General features: G+C 41.8%; 1 protein-coding gene across 1 annotated transcript in view; it reads left to right on the forward strand.

Moving 5' to 3' along the window:
- Positions 1-1,658: 1,658 nt before the first annotated feature.
- Positions 1,659-22,767, forward strand: part of APPL2 (adaptor protein, phosphotyrosine interacting with PH domain and leucine zipper 2) — a 38,867-nt gene continuing 17,758 nt past the window's right edge. The window contains exons 1-7 of the mRNA XM_055808315.1: positions 1,659-1,851; positions 6,753-6,851; positions 17,082-17,141; positions 17,566-17,637; positions 19,571-19,658; positions 21,750-21,791; positions 21,911-21,969. Coding sequence (XP_055664290.1) covers positions 1,798-1,851; positions 6,753-6,851; positions 17,082-17,141; positions 17,566-17,637; positions 19,571-19,658; positions 21,750-21,791; positions 21,911-21,969 — 474 coding nt within the window. The 5' untranslated portion in view covers positions 1,659-1,797. The remainder of the gene's footprint in view (positions 1,852-6,752; positions 6,852-17,081; positions 17,142-17,565; positions 17,638-19,570; positions 19,659-21,749; positions 21,792-21,910; positions 21,970-22,767) is intronic.

A 22,767-nucleotide genomic window follows, 5' to 3' on the forward strand; every position in this document is an offset into this window, starting at 1 on the left:
TGTCTTTATTCAGGCAGGAAAAGTGGACTGAACGTGAGAACTTTGCTCTTACTCAAGAGCCTGGAACAGTGAGTCCAGCTCCAGGACCAGTGGAGCAGTTATACCACGGCAGGCTTGGCACATTGGGTTAAAGGTCTTATCACAAGCTTCAGAAGCAATACCAATCAATGTCAGACGCACAGAAATATCTTAGCCAAAATTACAGGGTCCAATGATCATTTCTCATACATAATTAAAGCAAACAATTATCCAGCTGATCTGCAAAATTCTCCTACGGCCACCTGCTTGTGTAGTCTTTTAATCAGCAAAAAGAAATCTGTATTAGCAATCACCTTTCTTACCACATAAAATCTTCACTATTGTTTAAGAATGACAGAATTGGAAAAATCCACTGGGATTACATGCAAAGAGCAGGCACTTACCGCAATGGCAAAGCAGGCCAATGCTTATGTTTGAAGTACTTTCACAACAAAAGCTGTTTTTTTAAAAAATTATCTTTCTTCTTTTAAAAGGAGGCAGCAACATGAGTTGTCTGAAGACTGTGAAATTTCTTTGAAGGCTGTAACATTGTTTTACAGTCATTATTGTTGCATATTCTGTTTAATTGGCAGGATCCTTTTTAAACTCTTCAGAAACGTTTATTTCTTAAGCGAGATTTGTCTCAAGCCACACTGGTGCAACAAAAACTACAGCTGCTGAACACGGAGCAACTGCTCTGCACATCAGTAACTGGACTCTTCAACAGAGGCATCCAAAAACAGTAGCCACCCTTCAAAAACCTGAACATAATGGAATCCTTATGGATCAAAGCAAGACTCTGCTTATGCTGAAAATACCAGCTCTGTTCAACTAAGCATCTAAATTAATGTCCAAATGCTGAAGTTATCAAACGCAATTAGCAGTGAGACAGTAATAAGAACATGGCTTTGTGCATGAAGGGCCAGTAGCTTTAATCACATCCCTCCTAACCCGCCAAGTGTTGGGATATGGCTCTACGGGGACTGACCTGCTGGGAGCACTCTGCGGTCCCAGTCTGGCTTGTGGAGTGCCCATAACCAAGAATGCATGCAGATGCCACAAATGAGGTATGCAGGGCCGCCTCAGCCAGCTGCTCCACTGGTCCTAGAAAATGGCTGAGGCCCAGGGGTGCTTCCCTGAGCCACCCAAGGCTCGGGCGAGCTGGCTGACCCTGCCAGCAGCCCCCGGCCAGCACTGGGGTGCACCCGAGGGGGGCTGCCAAGGGCTCGCCCACAGCCAGGGGTCCTCATACCACACAAACCTAGGCTGGAGAACGCGATCTTCCTTGGTTTCCATCACACCTACCCACCCTCACAGCCTGGGCCATCTCCTTCAGCTAAGGGGGCATCCCACAGGCTGCATCCCTCCCTCCCATCACGCTGCTTGGCCAGGGGACGGAGCCAAGCGCGGGCCTGGCGTGAGGCCATTCCAGCCTCTGCCACCGGCTGCTGGGGAGAGGGGAAGGGACGCCCTCCGTCCCCACGGGCGAGGCCGCCGCGGCGCCGGCCAGGCCGCAGTTAATGGCGGCAGGAAGCCACCCCCCGCCTGCCGCGCTCCCTCCGCCGCCGGCCCTCCCCGTGACTCGCTTCCTCCGGCGGACGGGAACTGGGAGGAGTGAGCGGCCCCAGGCCGCCGCCCCCGCCCCGCCAGCGGAACCAGCCAGCCGCCGTGCCCCGCTGCCCGCGGGGAGGGACGTGGCCGAGCCCCGCCGCCGGGGCGTGCCAGCGGGCGTTCGCCGCGCACCCAGCTCGCCGCGCCCGGCCGCGCCGCAGCGCCAACATGCCCGCCGTCGACAAGCTCCTTCTGGAAGAGGCTCTGCAGGACAGCCCGCAGGTAGCGGCGCGAAGCGGGGCGGGGGGCGCACCGGCGCCGCGGCCGCCAGGGACAGCGCGGCCACCCGCCGGCGTGACGCCCCTGGGCTGGCGGTGCCGGTGGGCAGCCCGCCGGCTCCGGCCGCGGCAGTGAGGGCGAGCAGCCCGGGGGGGCCGGGAGCGGCGTCCTGCGGCGGGCGGGGGGCTCTCGGCAGGTGTGCGGGACGGCAGGGCAGGGCGGCGGGGCGGGCTGCCGGAGTGGGTCAGGGTTACTTCGCCTGTCGGAGTCGTCGGGGAGCCGAGGTGCTGTGAAACAGGTAAACGGCACCCGTGTGGCGTCGGGGGAAGGCTTTCGTCTCCTACTGGGCATCTGCCCGGGAAAAACAGGCCGTGCCTGCTCCTAGGGGGCCGCCGGGAAGAGGGCTGTGGACCCCAGCGCGGGGTGCATGGCGTGAGGAGGCCGGGGCACAGCGCCCTTTCTCCTCACCTCCCCCGGAGGAACTCCTCCTTGGCGTTTTCCTCATGCTGACCTGCCTCGGTGTGCCCTCGGTCGCTGTAAGGGTTGCCCCGACGAGGCGAGGTGTGTTGGGGAAGGATGGGTAGGCATAGCTCCGTGCCCTGGCTTCCACCGACGTTCCTGAGGGGAAAGGAGACTTCTGCGCTGTGAGTCACCTGGCCCTGGTGACAAAAGTGGGCTGAAGGAATGTCACCACCCGCGTGCCTGCTCCTTTCCTCTCGTGGTGAGGCACCCCAGGGGCTGTAGTTCAGATACAGGGGCTTCCTCTGAGGGTAGATGAGGTGAAGTGCCCCCCCCCCCCAAAGATGACTTCCTTCTGGAGGAGTCCTAGAGAGGAGGACATGTGCTTGCTGCCCTTCCCTTCCCAGCTGCAGGCACGGGAGGGTGATTTTCTCCTCACTCCAGCACTGTGCCTGGCTCTGTAGCTCCCTGTGCCTCATTGCTGGGGGCCATGATGCGGCACAGCTGCAGGAGTGACCCTGGTGGATGTGGAGACCCCGCAGTGAAGAACACGCCATGTTGTGATGTTTGCAGGGGGCAGAGACGTGTGAGGCCTCGAGAGCTGGGAAAGGAGGATGGCAGGAAGAAAGTTTGGGTGGAAGAGAGGAACGGGAAAGAGTGGTACTTTTGTGGAGGGGTGGGGAAGGTGCACTTGAGGATGAAGTGTGGTGTAGAGACACAAAAGTTATTGGTGAAGGAGGGAAAGAAGAGAGGGCAGGGTGGATCATCATGGATCCTGCTCCCAATTATCTCCATGTTGTAACCCTAACTCATCAGCTGATGGATCAGGAGGAGAAATTATAGGTAAGCTCTGGAGCAGATTGCTAAAAGGTGTTACGGAGTCTGTCATGAAACATTTTGAAGGAAGGACTGGACATGCACCTGTCAGGACTTAGTCTTGGGGCTCATCTTGATCACCTCTTGATCACTGTTTTTCTGTGGTTCCATGAACTCTCATCCTAGTAAGAATGATTTTCCTAGTCTATTTTATGTGGCATATGTGGAATCTCCATCCTTGGAGACTTTCAAAACTTGACGGAAAAAAGTGTTGAGTAACCTGTTGTAATGTCAGTCGGCCCTGCTTTGAGCAGGAGTTGGGGCAAGGTGACCGGCAGAGTTCCTTGCCAGCCTGAATTGTTCCGTGTTCCACAGTTTGCCAAAATGTACTAGATTTATTTAATATGTTTTTAGTATTAACCTTCTCACTGCGTTCTGGAGCTGAAGAACTTGACACACAGGATAAGTGAACTCATTTACCTCTTCAGTCAACACTTCCTTCAATGATTAAAAATGTAACACTGACTGAAAGCAGTTGAACAATGCACTGAATTGAATTTGGAAGTCTTCATCTTTCTTTTGACCTGAAATGAAGGCTGTTAACATCTCCTTTGCAATTACTGGAAATACCAAGCTGTGCATAAATCCAAGTATTTGCAGGATGTTTTGGCTTGATTTGGTCATTACTTTTTGTTCAAGTCCTAGAGCTTTGGAAGGGAGGGGCGTTGTTTAATTTTTGTAATGGCCCAGTGTTGCTAACATCTATTTTCTCATGCAATGAAACAGGGATGTGTTTTTTTCTGTCTGTTTAGCAACAGGGTACCCCTGTGAGCTAAGTGCTACAAAATCAAAGCAAAAAGGCAGTCTCTGTCCCACAGAACTTACAGTGTAGCAGCTTATGGGATCATTTACTTCTGTGTAGTGACCTACTTCTCCTCTGCCCTGTGCATTCACTTACAGTAATGAAAGGGATGGTAAAATGAGGATATAACCTCACTTCGTGTAAACTGTGTGAAGTATGTGAATTACGTGCAAGACAGAATTAGGCCAGTTATTTCTTCATCAGTTTTCTGAAACTTGATTTCTCTCTCTGCAACAATATAGTTCTTTTGTCTTGACTTGTCTCCAAGCGCTGGCTGAAAAAGGCCTTAAGAAGTGTCTTAATTTTGAGGTGTTTGGCCACAAAATAGAGAAATTTACGTAAGCAGTCATGCTAAAACAAGGGAAATACTTTCAAGTAAGTAGAGAATTTTTTCCTGTTTCCAGAAGCCAAGATAATGGTGCTATTAATGAGGCCTCCTGAATGTTAGCTTAATATTTGGACCACTGGTTTATTTCAGCAGCATTAGCTGCTGTTCCAGAATTTGTCAAAACAGCAACAATGAAAATATACACATGCTGGTATTTTGTTGCAGTGATTCAAAATGGTGTTCTTAAAGGTAAAAGTTTCCAAGAATAACTTCCAAATGGTTTGAATCATTTATTGTTTTTATTATTTTTGAACAATGTGCTAATAATTGAGGCCAAGACTTTCAGAAATTATTTCCCAGAGCTGGTCTACCTCAACCCATATTTAGACATCTGAAAAACTGAACCTGCAAAAATTTAGTAAGATTTAAGAATGTAGCTGATATTCCTGTGTTTGGAAAACTTTTCCAGCATGCAGAAGTGTTTGATCTGGAGACTACTTCAGGCAATTTCTTTATAACTTCTTCGTCTTGGCTTGAGATTTGTCTTGATAAAACATTGTGTGAAGTTTTATTGTTTATGCCTTCCCTAGATTTTTTTTTTTTGACTGTCTTCATACCCAGTACTTTTCATGTGCTGTTGTAACACAAAACAAGGAAGATGAGCACTGTCTAGATAAAAGATAGTTTGTTGACATTAGTTTTGCTTGGTTTAATGCATCGTTTAAGATAAAACATTTAAACCCAGATAATTTTGAAAAGCAGTATGTTCTCAATTACTGAATTATCTTAGTGTGGAAAACTCAAAATCCTGCCACTGTCCTTGTAGGGAAGTTCTACACAAAGGTTTTTTATGAGTTTGGGTTCTTGGTATCCATTTCATTGAATTGGCCTTCTCTCCATTCTTTAGTTTTTATGTACTCTTTATTTGAAAACAGTACACTGTATTATGTATCTCCTTACATGCTAAGATCTCAAACAAGTTTCCCAAATGCAATGACTGGTAGTGACTGTTAGGTAGGAAGTGTTGTAGCAGCTTAGCATGTTAGTAGACTGAAGTTTTGAGAGCTTTCGAGTTACTCAGAGTATAGGAGTATTCCCGTGCAGCATATAGAACAGAACCCAAGGACTGACTCCCGAGTTACGTACTTTAACTGCTGAGCAACACTAATTTCTGGCTTAGATACATCTCGGCAGAGATGAAGTGATAGTTGATCGTAGGCCAGGGTACATGAAGGATGCTGATTTTGAATTTTTCAGGACAAATATAAAGTCTGGGTAGAGGGTTTTGCAGAGAAGAATAAATGCCTTGGGGAAGTACATGTGCCTTCTGTTAAAACAGCAGAGCATTCTTAAAACGATCTTAAATCTTGGGGAAATAAATTTCCTGGATTCAGGTCTGGATACTTCAGGTACATAGGAAATTCCCGTAATAGGAGGATAGATAAAGCTTTTGCTCTGTTACAGGACTGAGGTGATTATGAAAGTACTGGAGTTTATGCATGCCCCTCACATAAGCAGATGAAACTAATTAATGTCATGTTAGCTGTACAGATGGAAAGACATTGCCAGTTAGCATCAAATAGATTGGATTTACCAAAGTTAGGACTAAGGATGGATCATGACTTTGTTAAAGGGACAGCCGTCCCACTTTCATTATTGCAATGATCTAGCAAATTCTGGAGCTCGGCATTATTCCGAGATATCTTTGTGTCCTGTCTCAGGAGCTGTGTCAGCAATGTAATTCTTTGTGCCTGACGATTCACCAAAACAAACCAAAGGAATTCATGTCTTTAAGATAACACAAATCATTATGCTCTTTTTTTTCACCCCATTTGCTGACAAGGGTGGGCTAGCAGAATGGAGAAAGTACAGGGTATCTCTGAGTGGGTGTGTTACTTCCATGCCTGTTTTTGTAGATGAACGCTCAATTGTTTGGGTCGATTACATCAGCTGGCTTTGGCAGTGGCCCTTTAAGAGTTGCTCAAGACAGTTGAGAGTGAATAATACTCTGTAAATTGTCTCATGGAAAGAGGTGCTTTTAATGCAGTCTGACATTAGAGAAGTAAAGTGAGCAAGCAGTGGTGTTTGACCCAGTCCTTAACGTGGTTTGGATTACTGTAGTCAGCAGGCAGATATTCAGGATTTTTTACATTCCTGATTATTTTGGAAGGAATGTCTATTAGTTAAAGCAAGAAACAGGGAGTCAGAATTTGGCCATAGCATTTTATCACTTTGCTTCCTTCTGCCTCAGTTTACCTATCCATAATAGGAGGACTAATTTCTACATATTTTGAGATTCTGAATAAAGAGAATCATGCAGTGTTAAAGGCTTATTTCTGATTTGTGTTTTTTGCTACCATCTACTTACAATCATTTATGATTCTTTTTAATATTTTCACTTGGGACTAAAACCATTTGCTTTTTTTTCTTTTATTGAAGACTCGGTCTTTGCTTAGTGTCTTCGAAGAAGATGCAGGAACCCTTACTGAATATACAAACCAGTTGCTTCAGGCAATGCAACGAGTCTATGGTGCTCAGGTAATTTTTTATTTGTGTTTCTTTTGTTTGATGTGGAGTAGAAGATAAATTGCTATTATGATGCTGTTATGTACATGAAAGTTGCCAAGTAACTGCACCTGTTGTGGTTTAAGATGAGTTGCAGATGTTTTCGATCTGGTATCTCAGCCTCTTCCTGCTTTGATGTTCAGAAAGGTGATATGCATGCAAAAACTCCCTGCTTTGTCTGTCTCCAAACAATTAATGAAATAAAAATTGTTTTATGTCCTTGACTTATGGTACATTGGAAGGCCAGCCTTGACAAAATCACTTGCCTGAACGTAGACACAATACACAGATAAGTAAGTATTCACACTGACTTTAGGCATCTGACTTTGATGCTGCGACTCACCATTTGGAAGGAGCGGACTATGTCCCTTCATTACAAAGAGAATGTACACTTTGAATCATACTGAAGTTGAGTACCTAAGGTAGTCAGTGTGAAAAATATGGGAGCAGGAGCAGAAAAAAATAACACTTTTTATAAAGTACTTACATGACCTAGATGACTAAATCCCTTTGAAAGTAAAACTTGTAAGGTAAATTACATCCAGTGCTTTGTAAAATACTATTCTAAATCAGAGAGATTTTCAGTGAATCTAGGATTCCCATGTGCATAAAACTAGATATTTCAAAGTACCCTATCTAGGTCTTTAAAGACATGCACAGTATCTCATGGAACTTTGCTAGTATTTATCTGGGTTACATACCTGAGTTCCTTAGAAAAAACATTTCTTCTATTGAACTGGTAAACCCGAGGAGACAGAGAGATGAGATTGCAGGTATTTTGAATTTATTGGAAGACTCAGTACCTGATTCTTATGTTATCAGGAATCAGTTCAGCTATAATACTAGAAGTGTGTTAATTTGGTGGGATTGCTCTTTTGGGTGACTGATAATATGCCTTGAAAGAGCCATCTGCCTGGGATCTAGCTACCTACACCTGGAAGATGCAGCTTTGGAGAGCTTCAAAGTCTTCGTGTCCTGGATCCTGTGCAAATGCAGCGCAATCAGAGGCTTACAGCACAGCTTAGATGCTTGATGCTTAGAAAACAGTACAGTGCATAGTCAGGGGCTGAAGGGGTGACATGAAATCAGAGTCACAGAGCTTGAAGAGTAGCAAGAGTCTGGGCATGCTGGATGGTAGAAATCTGAGACCAAAGAGCAGGTTGGATTGAAATGGATGAAAGAAGGAAGTCAGGAGGGTTTGGTTTGACCATAATCAATATGAAGTGTCCAGCTTGTGGACCACATGTCACTTTCCCCTGCTGATGCCTTTTTAGGATGGCATTTTAGGGATAGCTTACTCTGGCCTGTGATTCATGAAAAAATGCTTTGTCTGCTGTTTTTTGGCCTCTTTGTCTCAGTTTTTGGCCTTCTCCATTTCTGTTGCCCCACAGTTAGGACATTTCCTCTTTCTTCTCACTGTCTCAGCGCATTTACCCGTCTGTACTTTGCAGTACTACTGAGTCTACTTCATTTTCCCAGCATTTCTTGGCCGCTTGCTTCCTGCTTTAGTTTGCACTAAATACTCAGTCACTTGTAAAAATGGGATGTGTTCCTTGAAAAACCTCATGAGAGTTTGATGCTGTTTTGAGATGGGAGGTGCAAAGCAGTCAAAATTTGTAAGGATGTGGAGGCGGGCACCACCCTATGCTGCCATTGCCTTAGGAAAATTCATGTTTGGTGGCTGATGTTAGGGACTTTACCAAGTACACTGGCTCAATATTTAGTGTTCTTCATGTTGCTGCTCCTGCTGTTTAATTCCTTGGGAATCTCTGTGTGTTGTGACTTCAGTTTGGGTTTATGATCTTAGAATCCAGTAGTGGCAAAAAAAGACACTGCAGTAAAGCATAAGTAGATCATATTATATAAGTGGAAAAGAAACCTTTTGTGGTTCTTCTTTCCTATATATACTTTACAAGTTCTTGATATTTTTGCATGAGACTTGAAATAATACACTGAAATTGGGGCAAAATTCTGTTATTTTTTAAAAAATAAAAAATAATGGAAGTTTTTAATTCAGCCATATATGGTGGTTAATTCCCAAGAGAATGGAGGTGTTGTATAGGCTAACATTGATTTCTGCCTAATTTTACTGAACTTTGCATATATTAATATGTTCTTTCCAGGTGCCATTTCTGAATATTTCAAAGGAGAACATACTTTCTGACTGGATTCACCCTCAAAAATTGAGGCACACACCTTACTACAAAATTTTATGATTGCAATTGCTGTAGAAAGAGAAGTGTGAAACTGAGTTGTCCACTAAACATGAATGGACAGTTAAGAAAAATCTGTGTGTAATATTTCTGTGCGACCTAATCACAACTTGAGAGAAAATCAACTTTTGCTCTTGTTAGGAGACACTTTCAATAGCAGCATATTAGGAAGTGCTACCAACGCATTTTATTTTAAGAGGGAATGTGATTTAGTAGAGAGAGTGTAGAAGTTGAGAGTATTGAGAAGCCAGGTTCTGAGTTTGCCTTTTTGTTTTCCTGACTTGAATTTTGTCTTTGCAAGTCATTGTCATTCCCTGCTCTGGTTTCCTTATCTGTAAAATAGGTATTACAATTACTGACCTACTTTGAAGCAGTGACCGTAAAAATGGCTGGAATCACAGTCATGGCAGTCAGACAAAACAGCAGTGGGTTCTACCAGTCCTCAGTATTGAAAAATTGGGGCTTTTGTCCCCTCAAAAGAGTTAAGACAGTTTAAAAATGTTAATCTTGTTTTCTTCCTAACTACCTTCTGAATTTAAAATTTCCCAGATCTCAACCATATTTTCAATATTTTTTTTAGTAGTTTACTAGAAGTTTGGTGTTCGTTTTGATGAAAACTCAGTTTTTAGTGTCATTCAAGCCACTGTGATCAAATAACAGGGTTGATGGTTCTGAAAGGATGCAGTGTGAAGTCTCAGGGGAGTAGCAATTAGTACCAACTGCATGCTGCAAGTTATCCATGTGGATATATGCATATATTTGTCCCAGAACACTGCTTCATGTGCAGAGCAGTAAGTTTGTAAATGGACAGCTCAAGCTGCTCTAAACTCTTGGATCAGCATGTTTGAAAGGAATGTGAGAAAGAGAAATAGTTGCGCAGAGCTTTTTAAAACACTTACGAAAGTAGAGAACTTTTTGAATGTGCCTTTTGTTCTCCCGTCTTTTTTTTTAAGCTACAGGTTTCTGCTAGGTGCTGGGAACCTAACTTTTCAGACTTAACATGTATTCAAGCAGGACCATTTTGCATGCCTTTAACTTTTCTGATGACAGTAGGACAGTCGTTGGGATGGTGCATCAGTTGGGATGGGCTTCAGTAAACAACGTAGGCAGACCTTTGAAATGACAAACCTTTGTCCCAAGAGTGGAAGGATGGATCTGCAGCATCTTGTTGCAGGGCGGAGGCATTGCAGGGTGTAGCAGTGGATACACTGCCTAGGCACCTGGAGCCACTTGATGTGGAAGACCTGATAACACTAGGCTGCAGCTGGGTGATGCACTGCTGGCAGATTGCCTTTGGCTGCAAGGCCCTCAATGTGTCAAGTCCCTGGTTGCTGTGCAGGACCAGGACAGTGCTTTTACCTCTTTGAGCACCCACACCAGGTGTGATGGGGTGGTGACTATTTCTCACATGCAGTTCTTCAGTGAAAAACAGACTGCAGTGCTACAAGGCAGATGCAGTGCATGATGCGGTCATTAAGAAGTCACAGGAACCAAGTGTATGAGCTGTGGTCAAGGAGTGAGGTTTAGCTGATCTGGCAAGGCCATGTGTGTAAATATAGTGAAGCATTTATGTATTTCTTCATCAAATAAACCACATCTGTGTGCATACATACTGTACTTCCTGCTGTAATTCTCCCATCTGTGCTGCGGTACCCTGAAGTAGTTTTCATGTCCGTGGTCTTATAGAGGAAGTCTTCCTTGCAGAGTTTATTCCTGTAGTCCTTGCAAGCAAGTCCTGGTGCTGAATCTGGCATTGTTGCTGTCTGATTTCTGTGAATGTTGTGTTCATCGTTCTGGACATTCTATTACCTGAGCAATACATAATGCAGCTAGCAGGAACTATTAGAACTTCATTTGCTTAAGCTGCACGCTGCGGCTCTTGGAGCGGTGTATGAGCAAAGTATGCCCAGTTTCTGTTCCTGACTTCCCACTGCCATAGTAAACTATTTTCAGAGCTTTACTGTTATCTCCAGTTCTTCATCATAATATTAGAAATGGCTCAGCTGGGATCTTCACTTGAAACAAAATGCCATTTAGAAACTCTGGAGACTGTTGTGTCTCTACTATTAGAAGGGATAAACAGTTAAGTACGTTAGAGGAAAATAAGGTTCAGTATTTTGTCATTGGGAAGAGGTTGCAATCTCATTATTCCTGACAAATCTGTCTGGGTACTAAGAGTGGTGATGGCAGAAGAGGAATAAAAAGAAACCCATGTTGCATTTACCAGTACATCCAGAGAGAGAACAGCATGGGAATTGTCAGCATCTGTGTCTCTGTGAGCAGTTGTCTTGTGATTCCAGAGTCACATGGGCAAAATGGCAACAACCTCAGGGGCCCACTGCCTTTTTATGTCCAGACTCTTAAGGAAATTCTTGACGGTTACGGGATAGTCCTGGGTTATATGTACCACATTATGTGTATCAGGACAGCTTGAATCTGTCCAGGGCTATTTTAGGTAGTGCTTTATACTAGTGTTACTTCTGTCCCCAAATTCATGACACCTCATGTCAGCATTTTTCAGCAGTGCTGCTTGTTTCATCTTTCAATGTATTGACTTCACTAGGTTATAACTCAGTAGGTAAGTGTCAGGCTGTCTAGGGCATGCATGTATTTTCGTATTTATTATGTTGCATAGCAAACCCCAGGTGTTCTGAATTCTTAAATTAGTTGTGCTTGAACTGACAAGTAAGCACTGGTAGTTTTTCTTTTAATTGCTTGCTTTTTGTGTCTGAGGGAACATTGTGTTGTCTTTTCAAATGGTAAGACTTTTTTTTCCCCAAACCTTTTGAAACATTAAAGTTTAAATGAGCGTTTTGTAAATTTTAAGTTCCACATAAAGAAGCTTCAACAAAGTATTAGATAGGAGAAACACTTACTACAGTTGTCAGCACTGACTTCTGTGAAATAGCATATATATTATTGTTTCATATTCATTGTAAGTTTGCATCATATGCCTCTGTACTTCCTGAGGCATATTCACCATATGTTGCTAACAGAGGTAAGCAGAGCCTTATCACATAAGAATGTATTTACAAAACCATGGGAGTTGTTTTTAATACTGCCTGTGAAGTTGGAGTTGTCACCATGCCTGGAAGCAGGTTAACTTTGCACTAAGCGATACCTGGAGCTTTGAGTCCTACAAGGAGGTGTAGATGTATGGATGCCCTGCTGATAGTAATTTTGCAAGAAACTGAAGATTCTTACTCTACTGAAGTAGCCATCCTACTGTAGCTGCTTTTGCCGTTTTACAGCAGAGTTCTGACTCGTGTCTTCTATTTCTTGAAGCTATTGGTTGATCCTTTGCTGAACCATTCACATTTGTGAGGACTGAGTGCCATGCTGTGAATCAGCAGCAGGGCAAGCTGTATGTTAGCTTGATCTTATAAAGTGCTGGGCAGCCTGAGCACCCATGTGAGGCTTAGCTTCTTTCAGCCTTAGATTCACATTTCCAAGTCATTTAATATGCAAACCAAAGCCTGTAGGGCTGTTGCATTTACTAGATTGATGGAAAATTCTGTTTTGTAGGAAGATGATATGCACATGCTGCGTAAAACTGTTGTATCAAGACCCAGTTCTTTCTTTGCTGTGCCTAGTTTTGAAGGTGAATTTGTTCCCTAGTTCTGAAAGGAATAGAAGGCTGTAAATGCCTCACAGACCTCTTCCTTCAACCACCTACCTGGGTTGTTTTTTTTTTTTTCCTCATTTATGAGGCATTAAGCTTTCCCAGATGCAAGCCACATTTTATTACATGTCATTCTGCACGTACAGGGTACAGGGTACGTGAATAAATACCTTTAGCAGTATTTTACTTGTTTACATGCAGAATCCTTTGGCAGTTCTGTCTGTTGGTTACTTGCAGTTTTAAAAATGCCAGCATTAGCTGGAGTAGGAAAGTAGCTTTGCAGAAAGCTTCATTATATTGGGATTGGAACTGGACATGCTGGAGTAGTTCTCTGTCTTTAGAAGTTAATTTATAGCTCAGCTTAATCTTTTACATGCCCTCAAATCCGTAGTCTGTTAGATGACTGTCTACAGAAATATCTTTGGACTTCAGTGTATTAGCCCTCAGAGTTTATTGTGGAAAAATACGAAAAGAGACCCTAAAAAGGGATAGACTGCCTCACTGGTAAATGGTTAACAGCAGAGATTTTGTTACAAATGGGTATGAAAAAATCATACTCTTCTGATTATATGTACAGCTTGGTGAATAAAGGTGATAATGAAGAAGGTGGAATCAGCCCAGAAAAATCACATGCCTTTGCTCTGGCGCTAGATCAGAAAATAAGTTGGACATTTTCTTGCTGACTTATTTAAAGGCAAGGTACTGAAATAACTTGAGAATTAAACAATGATTTTTTTAATCTGTTGATTTTTCATTTCTAGTAGATTAATGCTAGATTCAGGACACCGCTTTTATTACCTTATCTATGTGCACTGGTGTTAGCAAACTTTATTAAAATCTATGCCTAGGGCTAGCATGCCGTAGTATGCCAGCTGATGTTAAAAAAGAAAAAAAAGTCTACATATCTGTAATCATAACTGATTGCTTGATACCTGTTTGCATACAGCCTTCCTTCTAGTATACTTTTCTACATTAATGCTGCAGTGATGTTTTGCCTGCTAAGTAAAGCCATCTGATGAAAATGAATGTATTTGTGATGCCCAGTACAGGTTAATTTTGCCTTCATTTAGAATACTTGGATTTCTGTTCAGTATTTTGAGTTTCTGCCTGATAAATCATCTCTTCAATAGCTCTCCCACTCCATAAATGCTTGATGAATTCTGAAATGTCAAGGTAATGTGGAAGAGATGTGAAGCAGGCAGTCAGGATTGTATCGTGGCTTTTCTTTTGCTGTGGTGTACTGAATTTCAGATACTTCAGGGTAAGGGGAGTGAATGTTGCTGTATTCCATGGGAAAATGTCTTTGAAATAGATTAAAACCTGTTAAAATAATTTGCCTGGATGTAGTGGATCTGTCAACTGAAGCAATGCAAATAACTTCTAAGTCTTGAGACTGATTAGCAGCCGGGCAGGGATGGGGGTGGTTGGAGAAGCCTGATTAGGAAGACATAGGAGGAGGATTAAACCAAACTTCCCCAGATTAGTGTGCTTAGCAATGCAGTATTACCACTAGGTCAGCAGAGCACTTTGCCTGCTTCCTGTTCCTTACGCAATGTAGCTGTGTTTCAGTTTGCTAGCTTAATTTGATTTATTTACAACTGATTGGTGTGTGGTTTTTCTTTTGGTTTGTTTTTTCCTAGCGATAGAACAAATGATTTTGTACCTCTAATGGGAACAAAGTCTGGCAGAGGTTGGGAGGGAGGATGAAGGACCCAGGATTAACTCTTCCACATGGGCAGAGATTGACCAACAAGTTTGTGGTGTTCTGATGCAAAGAACCGAGTCTATAAATGAAAAATGTGACCTGCTGGCATCAGTGGGATATCAGTGATGTGTGGAACTGTTGTCCCAAAATCAGCCCAAAATTCCAAAGTAAATTTTCTGTCAGGCCCTTCCATCAATTTGTTCTGTAGCTGGAGTAGCATGCCATGCATGTCTGCTTGAGGTCTGTATGTGACTGTTGTCACCTGATCATATACTTGCTATGATGTTGTTAACTTAAGTCCCTTTGAGACCCTCATATGTGTCCCTCCATTATCCTGTCATATACTGGAAACTGCTATTGGGGAGTGGTGATCACTGGATGGTGCTTCTTTGTATTGCCTACCTTCACACTGTCTCACACAGATAAGTAATGATGCTGTATGTTACTCTTTGGATATTGGGTGAGGAAATTGAGGATCTGGTAGTCTCTAAAAAACAAGTTTTTAGAATGGCTAACAGAAAGGAAAAGGATGCCTTTGGTATCAACCCATTATTCTGAAGTTTCTTTTAGTGTCGGCAAGTTTAAGGCAGAAGGATTTATTTTACAGATTCAGAACAGACCACAGCTGCAGGCTTTGCAGGAATAAGTGAACTGAAACAAAAAGGGAAAAAAGAGGCATGTTTCTAATACTTTGTTTATTTCAAAAGATTTCTCTCACCCTGACCCAGCTGTACAACTGAAAGGTGGTATCACAGTTGCTGTCTGAGGACTTAATCTTGCAATTCTTAGCTCTAATTTTGAGGTTGTGTTTATGAAAAAGATCCCGGGTCTAAGAACCTCTGCTGCTTCTTGTATTCTTAAATTCAACTTTGGACACTACCCACACACATACAAACCAACCTGTTTAATGTCATCTGTCCACATGCAAGGAGTCTCATCCTTCCTGTCATCAAGTCATTGCTTGCTAGCTCCCACTTTGAAAGTGGTAAAGTCTTTCAGGTGTTCTTAGAGCCTGGGGGCAGATAGTTAAGGCTCATTCCTGTCCTTGCCTAAGCCCTTAACAAGGTTTGTTAATGTATTATAAGGAACAACATCCTTTTCAATCCACTGGCTCAGGAAATACTTAAATGCCAAGTGTTTGTGTAAAGCTTTTTCATATTAAAAAGTACACAGTCTGCATAACCAACCTGCAAATCCTTGGTGTTGTTACTGCATGAAAGTGTAATGCTTATTACTAATCGGTCTGAGACAAGACTAATCCATCACCATGAGGTGAGAAGAATCATGGGGTGCGCATGATCTGAGTTTGGATCCAGATTAACTCAGTTCTGAGCCCTTGTTTATACCTTGGAAAGCCTCTGCTCTCCCATCTCCAGCCACCAGTGAGTATTACCACCATAGTGTTTTAAGATGGTCAGAAGTCGTTCACTCAGCTTTTCCTGCCATGTGTTCACATACAGCTGCTGTGACCTAGACCATGGCTCTGTCTGTTCTCTCTAAACACTTGGGCATGCTTAAGACTCTGGCTAAATGTTTGGGCCTTGCTATCCTGATTAACCCTCCTTCCTGGCATGCCAAGGTGGTGCAGAAGCACAAGGCTGTAATGCAGTATGTCAGTCGGAGATGGAATCGGGCCAAAGTAAATGGTGCTTCAGAATCTCTGGCCCAGATGGTTAACTGTGCCATGATCTGCTTGCTCAGGATGACAAGGGACAATAAGAGAGCACACAAACTCTGTCCCAGTTTTAATGGTTTTCTGTACCAGCCCCAGCATAAGGGGTGCTATTAAAGCAGTTCAGATGTTGCTCTGAGTTTTACAAACTTGCATGTTTGGAGAGAGGAATAGATTATGTTAAGGTTTGAAGTTAAATTAAATTAAAAGTGATTACTTTTCTGCATTACTGAGGAGGAGAAGGATTTGATGAGGGTTAAGACAGATCCCAGTTCCCCCCATCCTCTTTTGCTTTTGTTCCAGTTGTAAGTCATTATTAACAAATCAGGGACAGAATAGTTGATATACAAGTGTTAGGAATACATTGATTAAAGATTGACGTATCCAAATGGTTGTCTGTTGTTTCCAGCTGTCAAGCAAAATTAAATACCCTCACTACAAGTCTTGCTTTGCATAAGCACATCTTGAGGATGTGTGTACTTTCGCTGTCCAGTTTAGTCATGAGAGTACAGATCTGTGTGCTGGTTTGTGCTTCTGTATCAACTTAAAGCACTGTATTTACATCAGTACGTTCCTTGAGCCTGAATGCATGATATACAGACTCATCTGCTGGTTTTCTTCATTGCTGTACATTTTGGGGAAAGATGATGTACCAATATGAAACATTCTTATCCTGGTATGACAGCTTACATGTTTGAGGTTGTTCTGGCTTTGTTGTTTTGGTGGCGGGGGGGAACCCAAACCCAAAACTAAACCCCAAATCCTACCTCTGTTCAAAGCAGTTAAATTGAAACTGTGTGTTGATTAGGTCTGAAGCATACCTGTTGTTACTGCTTCCCTATGCAGGTATTTTGGGACTAGTTGTTTACATACAGCTGAATGTTTGTGTAAGCAGTTGCAGATTCAGTCAAGAAGCTGGTAACAAAGTAGTAGTAACAGCAGAGCTAAAGACCTTTCATTATTTCTATTGACATGTCACTTTTGTTTGTAGAATGAAATGTGTCTTGCCACACAGCAGCTTTCGAAGCAGCTCCTTGCTTATGAAAAGCAGGTATGTTCAACATACGACTTGGATTTCTTTTCAGCCTCAGCACTTGTGAAGAAGTCTGTGTAAATATTAGGGTGTCCACAAGTTCATTTGCTTTACTTGTTTTCATGTGAAGGCTGTTCTTTAAAAGAAATAAAATGCAAAATGTGAGTTAATTTATGAAGATGCAAGCCAGTTTGTTCCTATGGTATGACTATGACTTTAAAATTAGTTTAATAAGCATTAATTATATGTTGTCTAAAATCCATTCATTTAAAACAAGAGGAGCAGGGTAAAAGGGTAAAAGAATACTAATGAGTTACTGTTTTTCCATTTATTTTTATCATTTATTGCATTTTGTAGGAGCATTCATTACCTTTGTAGTAAAACACATATTTTATACTCACCTTTATTGATTTATGGACCAAATGTGTGTTTCTGTTTCCAGCATTTTGCCTTAGGTAAAGGAGATGAAGAAGTGATATCCACTCTTCATTACTTTTCAAAAGTTGTGGACGAGGTAATTTGAATTGCCAATATTCTATTTTTACATTATAGAATATTAGTGTTTTTTTCTTTTGGGCTTTGTCCTTTTGATTCTGAGCCTTTCCACTGAAGGCTAGATTGTGCCTGGGTTTTGTAGAATCATTTATGGTAATATCAGCCTTTCATAATGGTTAGAGCTGTTTCTGTGGCTTCATCCCACATGCTGTCCTCAGAGCAAAGCTGAATTTTCTAAGTAGGAGAATTAGAAAAGAAGCTGAAGCAGGACTTGTCATCTAGGTAGGGGCCATTTTTTATTAGATTTCATTTAAGAATGACATTTCCATTTATACACTGCAGTTTGAGCCAAAACTTGCCAGGGATGGATGCAGGGCAGCTATAAATTAGTAAAGTTGCAGTTTAGTTGCTGTGAGATCATGCATAACCCAGAGGTGTCTGGGGGAGGTGGCAGAAATGCCTGCTGAAGGCAGGTGGGGTACTACAGCTGTGTGTGCTGAACACTTCTACTCCCTGTAGGTTGCTGCTAAGTACTGGGGATCTTTCTAAATGCTTTTGTTAGACCTGCCCATATAACACCTCAATATAATCTTGGTATCTAGGTCCTTATTGCTTAAGTATCATTTGTGACATTGCACTTTCTGTTGTGAGCAGGGCTGTGCCATCAGAAAGGTGCTGTTCTTGTTAGTCTACTTTTGGCTTCCATTCATAAGGCAGAAGGGTGGATTGAGGTCTGCTGTTTTGGAGAGGAGAGTTTTGTGGGGCAAAAAACAAGTTAAAAATTTTAGAGCACATGGGTAACTTAACTACAGTGAGAGGAATCCCAAAGGGTAACTTTTCGATTAGACTTCTTCTACTGCACATGTGCTCTCAGGGGATACTTGAAAGTTATGTTTGTTGTCACAAGTCTTGTACTTGTCTGCAACTATGAATGAATCAAAACCAGAACTTTCTCCTTCCCGGGTGCAAGAGGACATCCCATTTGGGAGCAGAGAGCCGCGAGGCTCTCTGTTCAGTTCTGTCAGTCACATTTTCCTTCACAAGAACCTACTCCATTCCTCAGCCTCCTTTTCTGTGTGTTAGCTACCCCTTGCACCTGTTCCTCAGTTATCTGTTCTACACGATTGAGTTGTCCTTGTTTAGTTTTGTATCTACTCATGGGAAGTACTTCATCCTTACATGCATAACCTCACCTAGAGGCCTCCAGGTTACTGTGAGCAAATGGGCAGAATATGTCAGCATGTGGTGCGCTCCTGGTTTGTAGTATCAGGCGCTCTGGCAGTGTGATTGTTACTTGTCCTACCTGAACCCATCTAATATTCTTAGCATGCCACTGCTGGTGTGTAGAGCCTTGCCTTCATCCTAAACAGTGTCACATGAGTGCTTTAAAAATAGGTCTCCATGTGCTGAATTTTAGAGAGATGCTTACAAAAACAGGAATGGGAAACTGCTCTAAAGGTAAAACATTTGAATGGGACCTTTCGCCGTGGTTGCTCCCGGTTGTGATTGTGTCCTGGATAACCCTCGTGAATGGAAAGAGATTCTAGTCATGGTGGTGGTACTGTAACTCTGTGATGTAGACACTAACAAAAACTGGTTAATAAAGCTAATTAAGATTAAATCCTGATTTGTTAAGCATTAGAATTAATGGTCAAGTGAACTGCCCTAATAACAGTATGCAGGAACCAAGAAGTTCTTGGATCCTTGGAAAACACCAGGCAGGAATTAAGCATTTAGGGGAAAATCCCCGTCTGTCTCTGATATCTTGAGAAATGTATTTTAAGCACTGAAGCACAATGAAGTACCCTTTCTTTTATTTTTATAATAAAATCGACATTTTATTATACCCTTTTTTTGTCTGCTGGGCACAAATGGCAGGCTACAGAGTGCTGTTATTTTTAATTTTTTTATTTACACTGTGTTTTAGAGTATTGCTCTATTCTCTGTTTCAGCTCAATATTCTTCATTCTGAACTGGCAAAACAGCTTGCAGATACAATGGTTCTCCCAATCATACAATTTCGGGAAAAGGATCTCACAGGTAAATTTTATTTTAAGCTTTAATTTTCCTCATGTGTTCCTTCTTGCTTATTTTATAGTAAGGGGAGACATAGTGCCATGTAATAGTTTGTTCTTTGATGATTCACAGAAAAGTTTTTTTTTGTGGATTTTTTTTTTATTGCCTGCTACAGAATTTCATTGACAGGTGCATGCTTTTACTCAGACATAAACAGTGCAAGTTCATCACATCACATTTTATGCACCATATGGTGCAAGTTTGAAAATACACGGCTTTGTTCTTTGTTGGGTCACTTTGCTTTTACATTAGTGTAATTTCACTGAAATCGTTGATATTATGATTGCCTGAAGAAGGGAAGTTTAGCAGTTAATCTGGCTTGCAAGTAGTATTTATGCAGCTTCAGAAGATTGGATTTGTTTGTTTGTAAAAAAACAAGCAAAAATGTTTTTTTAACTTCAGAGTATAGTATTTTCCCTCCCTTTCAAGGAGTCAGTCTTTAAATCCTTGCCATGCAAAGGTAGTTCCAAGTAACCTGATTGCACAAACTTCGACATTCATTAAACAGCAAAGCAATAATGCAAATGTTTGGTGTTAATTTCAGAAGAAACAAGGTCACATTCAAGGTCAACGATATCTTAACCTACTCGTGCAAAAGAAATAAGAGTTTTTACTGCAGAATTTTTTTTTTTTAAACCCACTTTTAATCTAGCTAATCTCAGTCCTGTTTATGTACTTTTGAAGACATCATTTTGATGGGAAACAAAACAACTACAGCACAATAATGACTGGTTTAGGTTCCTCATATGGTAGCATCTCATTTGAAGTGAAGACATCAAGGTGTTTATTTTAATGGGTATCTTGTTTATCATACAATGTCAAATATAATGCAGGATTTGGAAGGTAAGATCTATAAACAATTTCCCCCCTCTTTAATGTGGCTTCATTGATACAGTGATTCTGCTTCCATCTTTATGGGTTCTGCTGCCTGGTTCATAAAAGAAGACATAAGAAGAAAATGCAAGTGAAGCCTGCAATCAAAGTCTCAACTACTTCATCACAAAAAATGAAATTTTCTTCAACGCCTCTGGATGTCAAAGTTGGTTTTTTTTCTATCCATCCATCACAACCTCCATTTTTCTCTGACAAGAGGCTGTAGAACAGTTTTTAGTAGAGGCCTGGCCATACTGACATTTCATTGTAGGATGAAGCAAGGAAGATTGACCGTGTTGTTGTTTTTACTTTTGATCTTCCTATGTCTGTGTCTTGAACACTATAGAAACTTCTAGGTTAAAGATAGTCACACCTGGGAAGAATTTCTGTCTTTCTGCATCAGTCATGAGGAAGTGTTCCAGGGAGACAAAGGTGGTGCGAAGCTGATCAATGAGTAGATTGTTGCAAGTAATCAGAGACCATGATGACATCCTACAGTTTCCCCTTTTCACTGTTGCATAATGTCTGTTCTTGTGAATGTGCTTGCTTTGTAGCTTTTTGAGAAGGGTTTTGCCAGTTGCAGCATACATAGATATGCACACTTGAGAGTAGCTTGCGCCCAGCACAGAGTTAAGTCGCCTGTTTAGCTTCAGAAACTCATGACCAGTGTTTGTTATGGTAAGCATTATAGCCAGCAGTCAGATGTGTTAGATATGTATTTCTTTTCACAGAGAAATTTAGCAAAAAATGTTCCACATTGATGAAGGTTCATGTACAGTAAAGGGGCTTACTTATGTCTCTGGGACTTGGATTTCTCAGTATCACATAAGCATTGTCAGGAAGTTGTTCAGAACTGCCGGTCTTTTATGATAGTGCTGGGCCTTTTGTCATAACAAGCATACTGAAATGGTGCTTCTTTGGGTAAACTACACTGGCAGATAGGAATCTTTTTCATAGTGATAACTTTATTAAGAAAGTAAACACACTCAATTTTTCATTTGCTATCTGCCTGTTCATTTCTCTAGCAGCTGATCTGGTTTATCATTATCAAGACAGGCACAACATGCATCTCTGCTGTGAAAGGACTTAGTGACTTAGGCATTAAATATGCCATAAATGGTCTCAGTTGAACAAAGTCTTTACAGCTGGTTTTACTTTGAATATTTGATTTCTCTTTTCCAGAAGTAAGCACGTTGAAGGATCTTTTTGGCCTTGCTAGCAATGGTATGTTTCCCTGTTTTGTTTGTTTCTAATGGTGTGCACCTGTTATATCACATAAGACATTTTTAATCTACGCACACACACATCACATTTCTAAAAAAAATAATATTCCTTGTCTACAGAACATGACGTGTCCATGGCAAAGTATAGCAGGTTACCGAAAAGGAAAGAAAATGAAAAGGTAATGAACATGAAAGGGAAAAGGAAAAGTTTTCATCAGCCGTTTTGTCTGCATCATTGTTCACTTATGAACTTTGGAGAGTTCCTCAGTTAAATTCACAGTAGCTCAAGAGTGCTTGTGATTTCGTTTCCGAGCAGACACAAAGCTTTTAAACATGAATTCAGCAAAGTTATACCTGTTTTCCCCAAGTTAGGCAAGTGATCAAGTATTGTGCTGAACTAGAGCCCTTCAGATGCAGGGGAGCTCTTGGGCAATCCAAATGACTATAAATAGATCTGTATAGGCCTACTGTTGTACAGCTGATGTGATGATGCTGTATCAATGGGTACAATTCATTGTGAACTGTCATGAAGCCTTGTGTCTGCTGTTTATAAAGCATTCCATTTACTCGCATTTACCTTCTTCCTAAATTTCTCTGTATGGATTGTCATTCCACTTACAGTACACGTAACTCTGTTGGTGGGATTGTTTTACATTTCTTCTTCTTTGCCCACTGGACCACTGTTCCCAAATATATCCCTGTATGCCAAAAAGAGTGTGACTGGCCCTATCCTAAGGGTGCATCAGTTCTACAAGATGGCCATTAAAGGAAATGCATTACAGAACGGAATGTGATACAGCATATTATGAATTATTCATCTCTGAATTCTGCACTTGCAGGCTTGTGTTGTGATCTCAGCTGCAAGTAGACTTCTTGCATTGAGATCAGATACAGAATTTTAGTTGTGGTACTTACATAGTTTGTAGTCACAGGGGCTCCCCAAATGCTTTAGTACCTTGCCAGAGAAGGGCTTGAAG

The sequence above is a fragment of the Falco peregrinus genome, chromosome 6, assembly GCF_023634155.1.
Source record: "Falco peregrinus isolate bFalPer1 chromosome 6, bFalPer1.pri, whole genome shotgun sequence".
Taxonomy (NCBI): domain Eukaryota; kingdom Metazoa; phylum Chordata; class Aves; order Falconiformes; family Falconidae; genus Falco; species Falco peregrinus.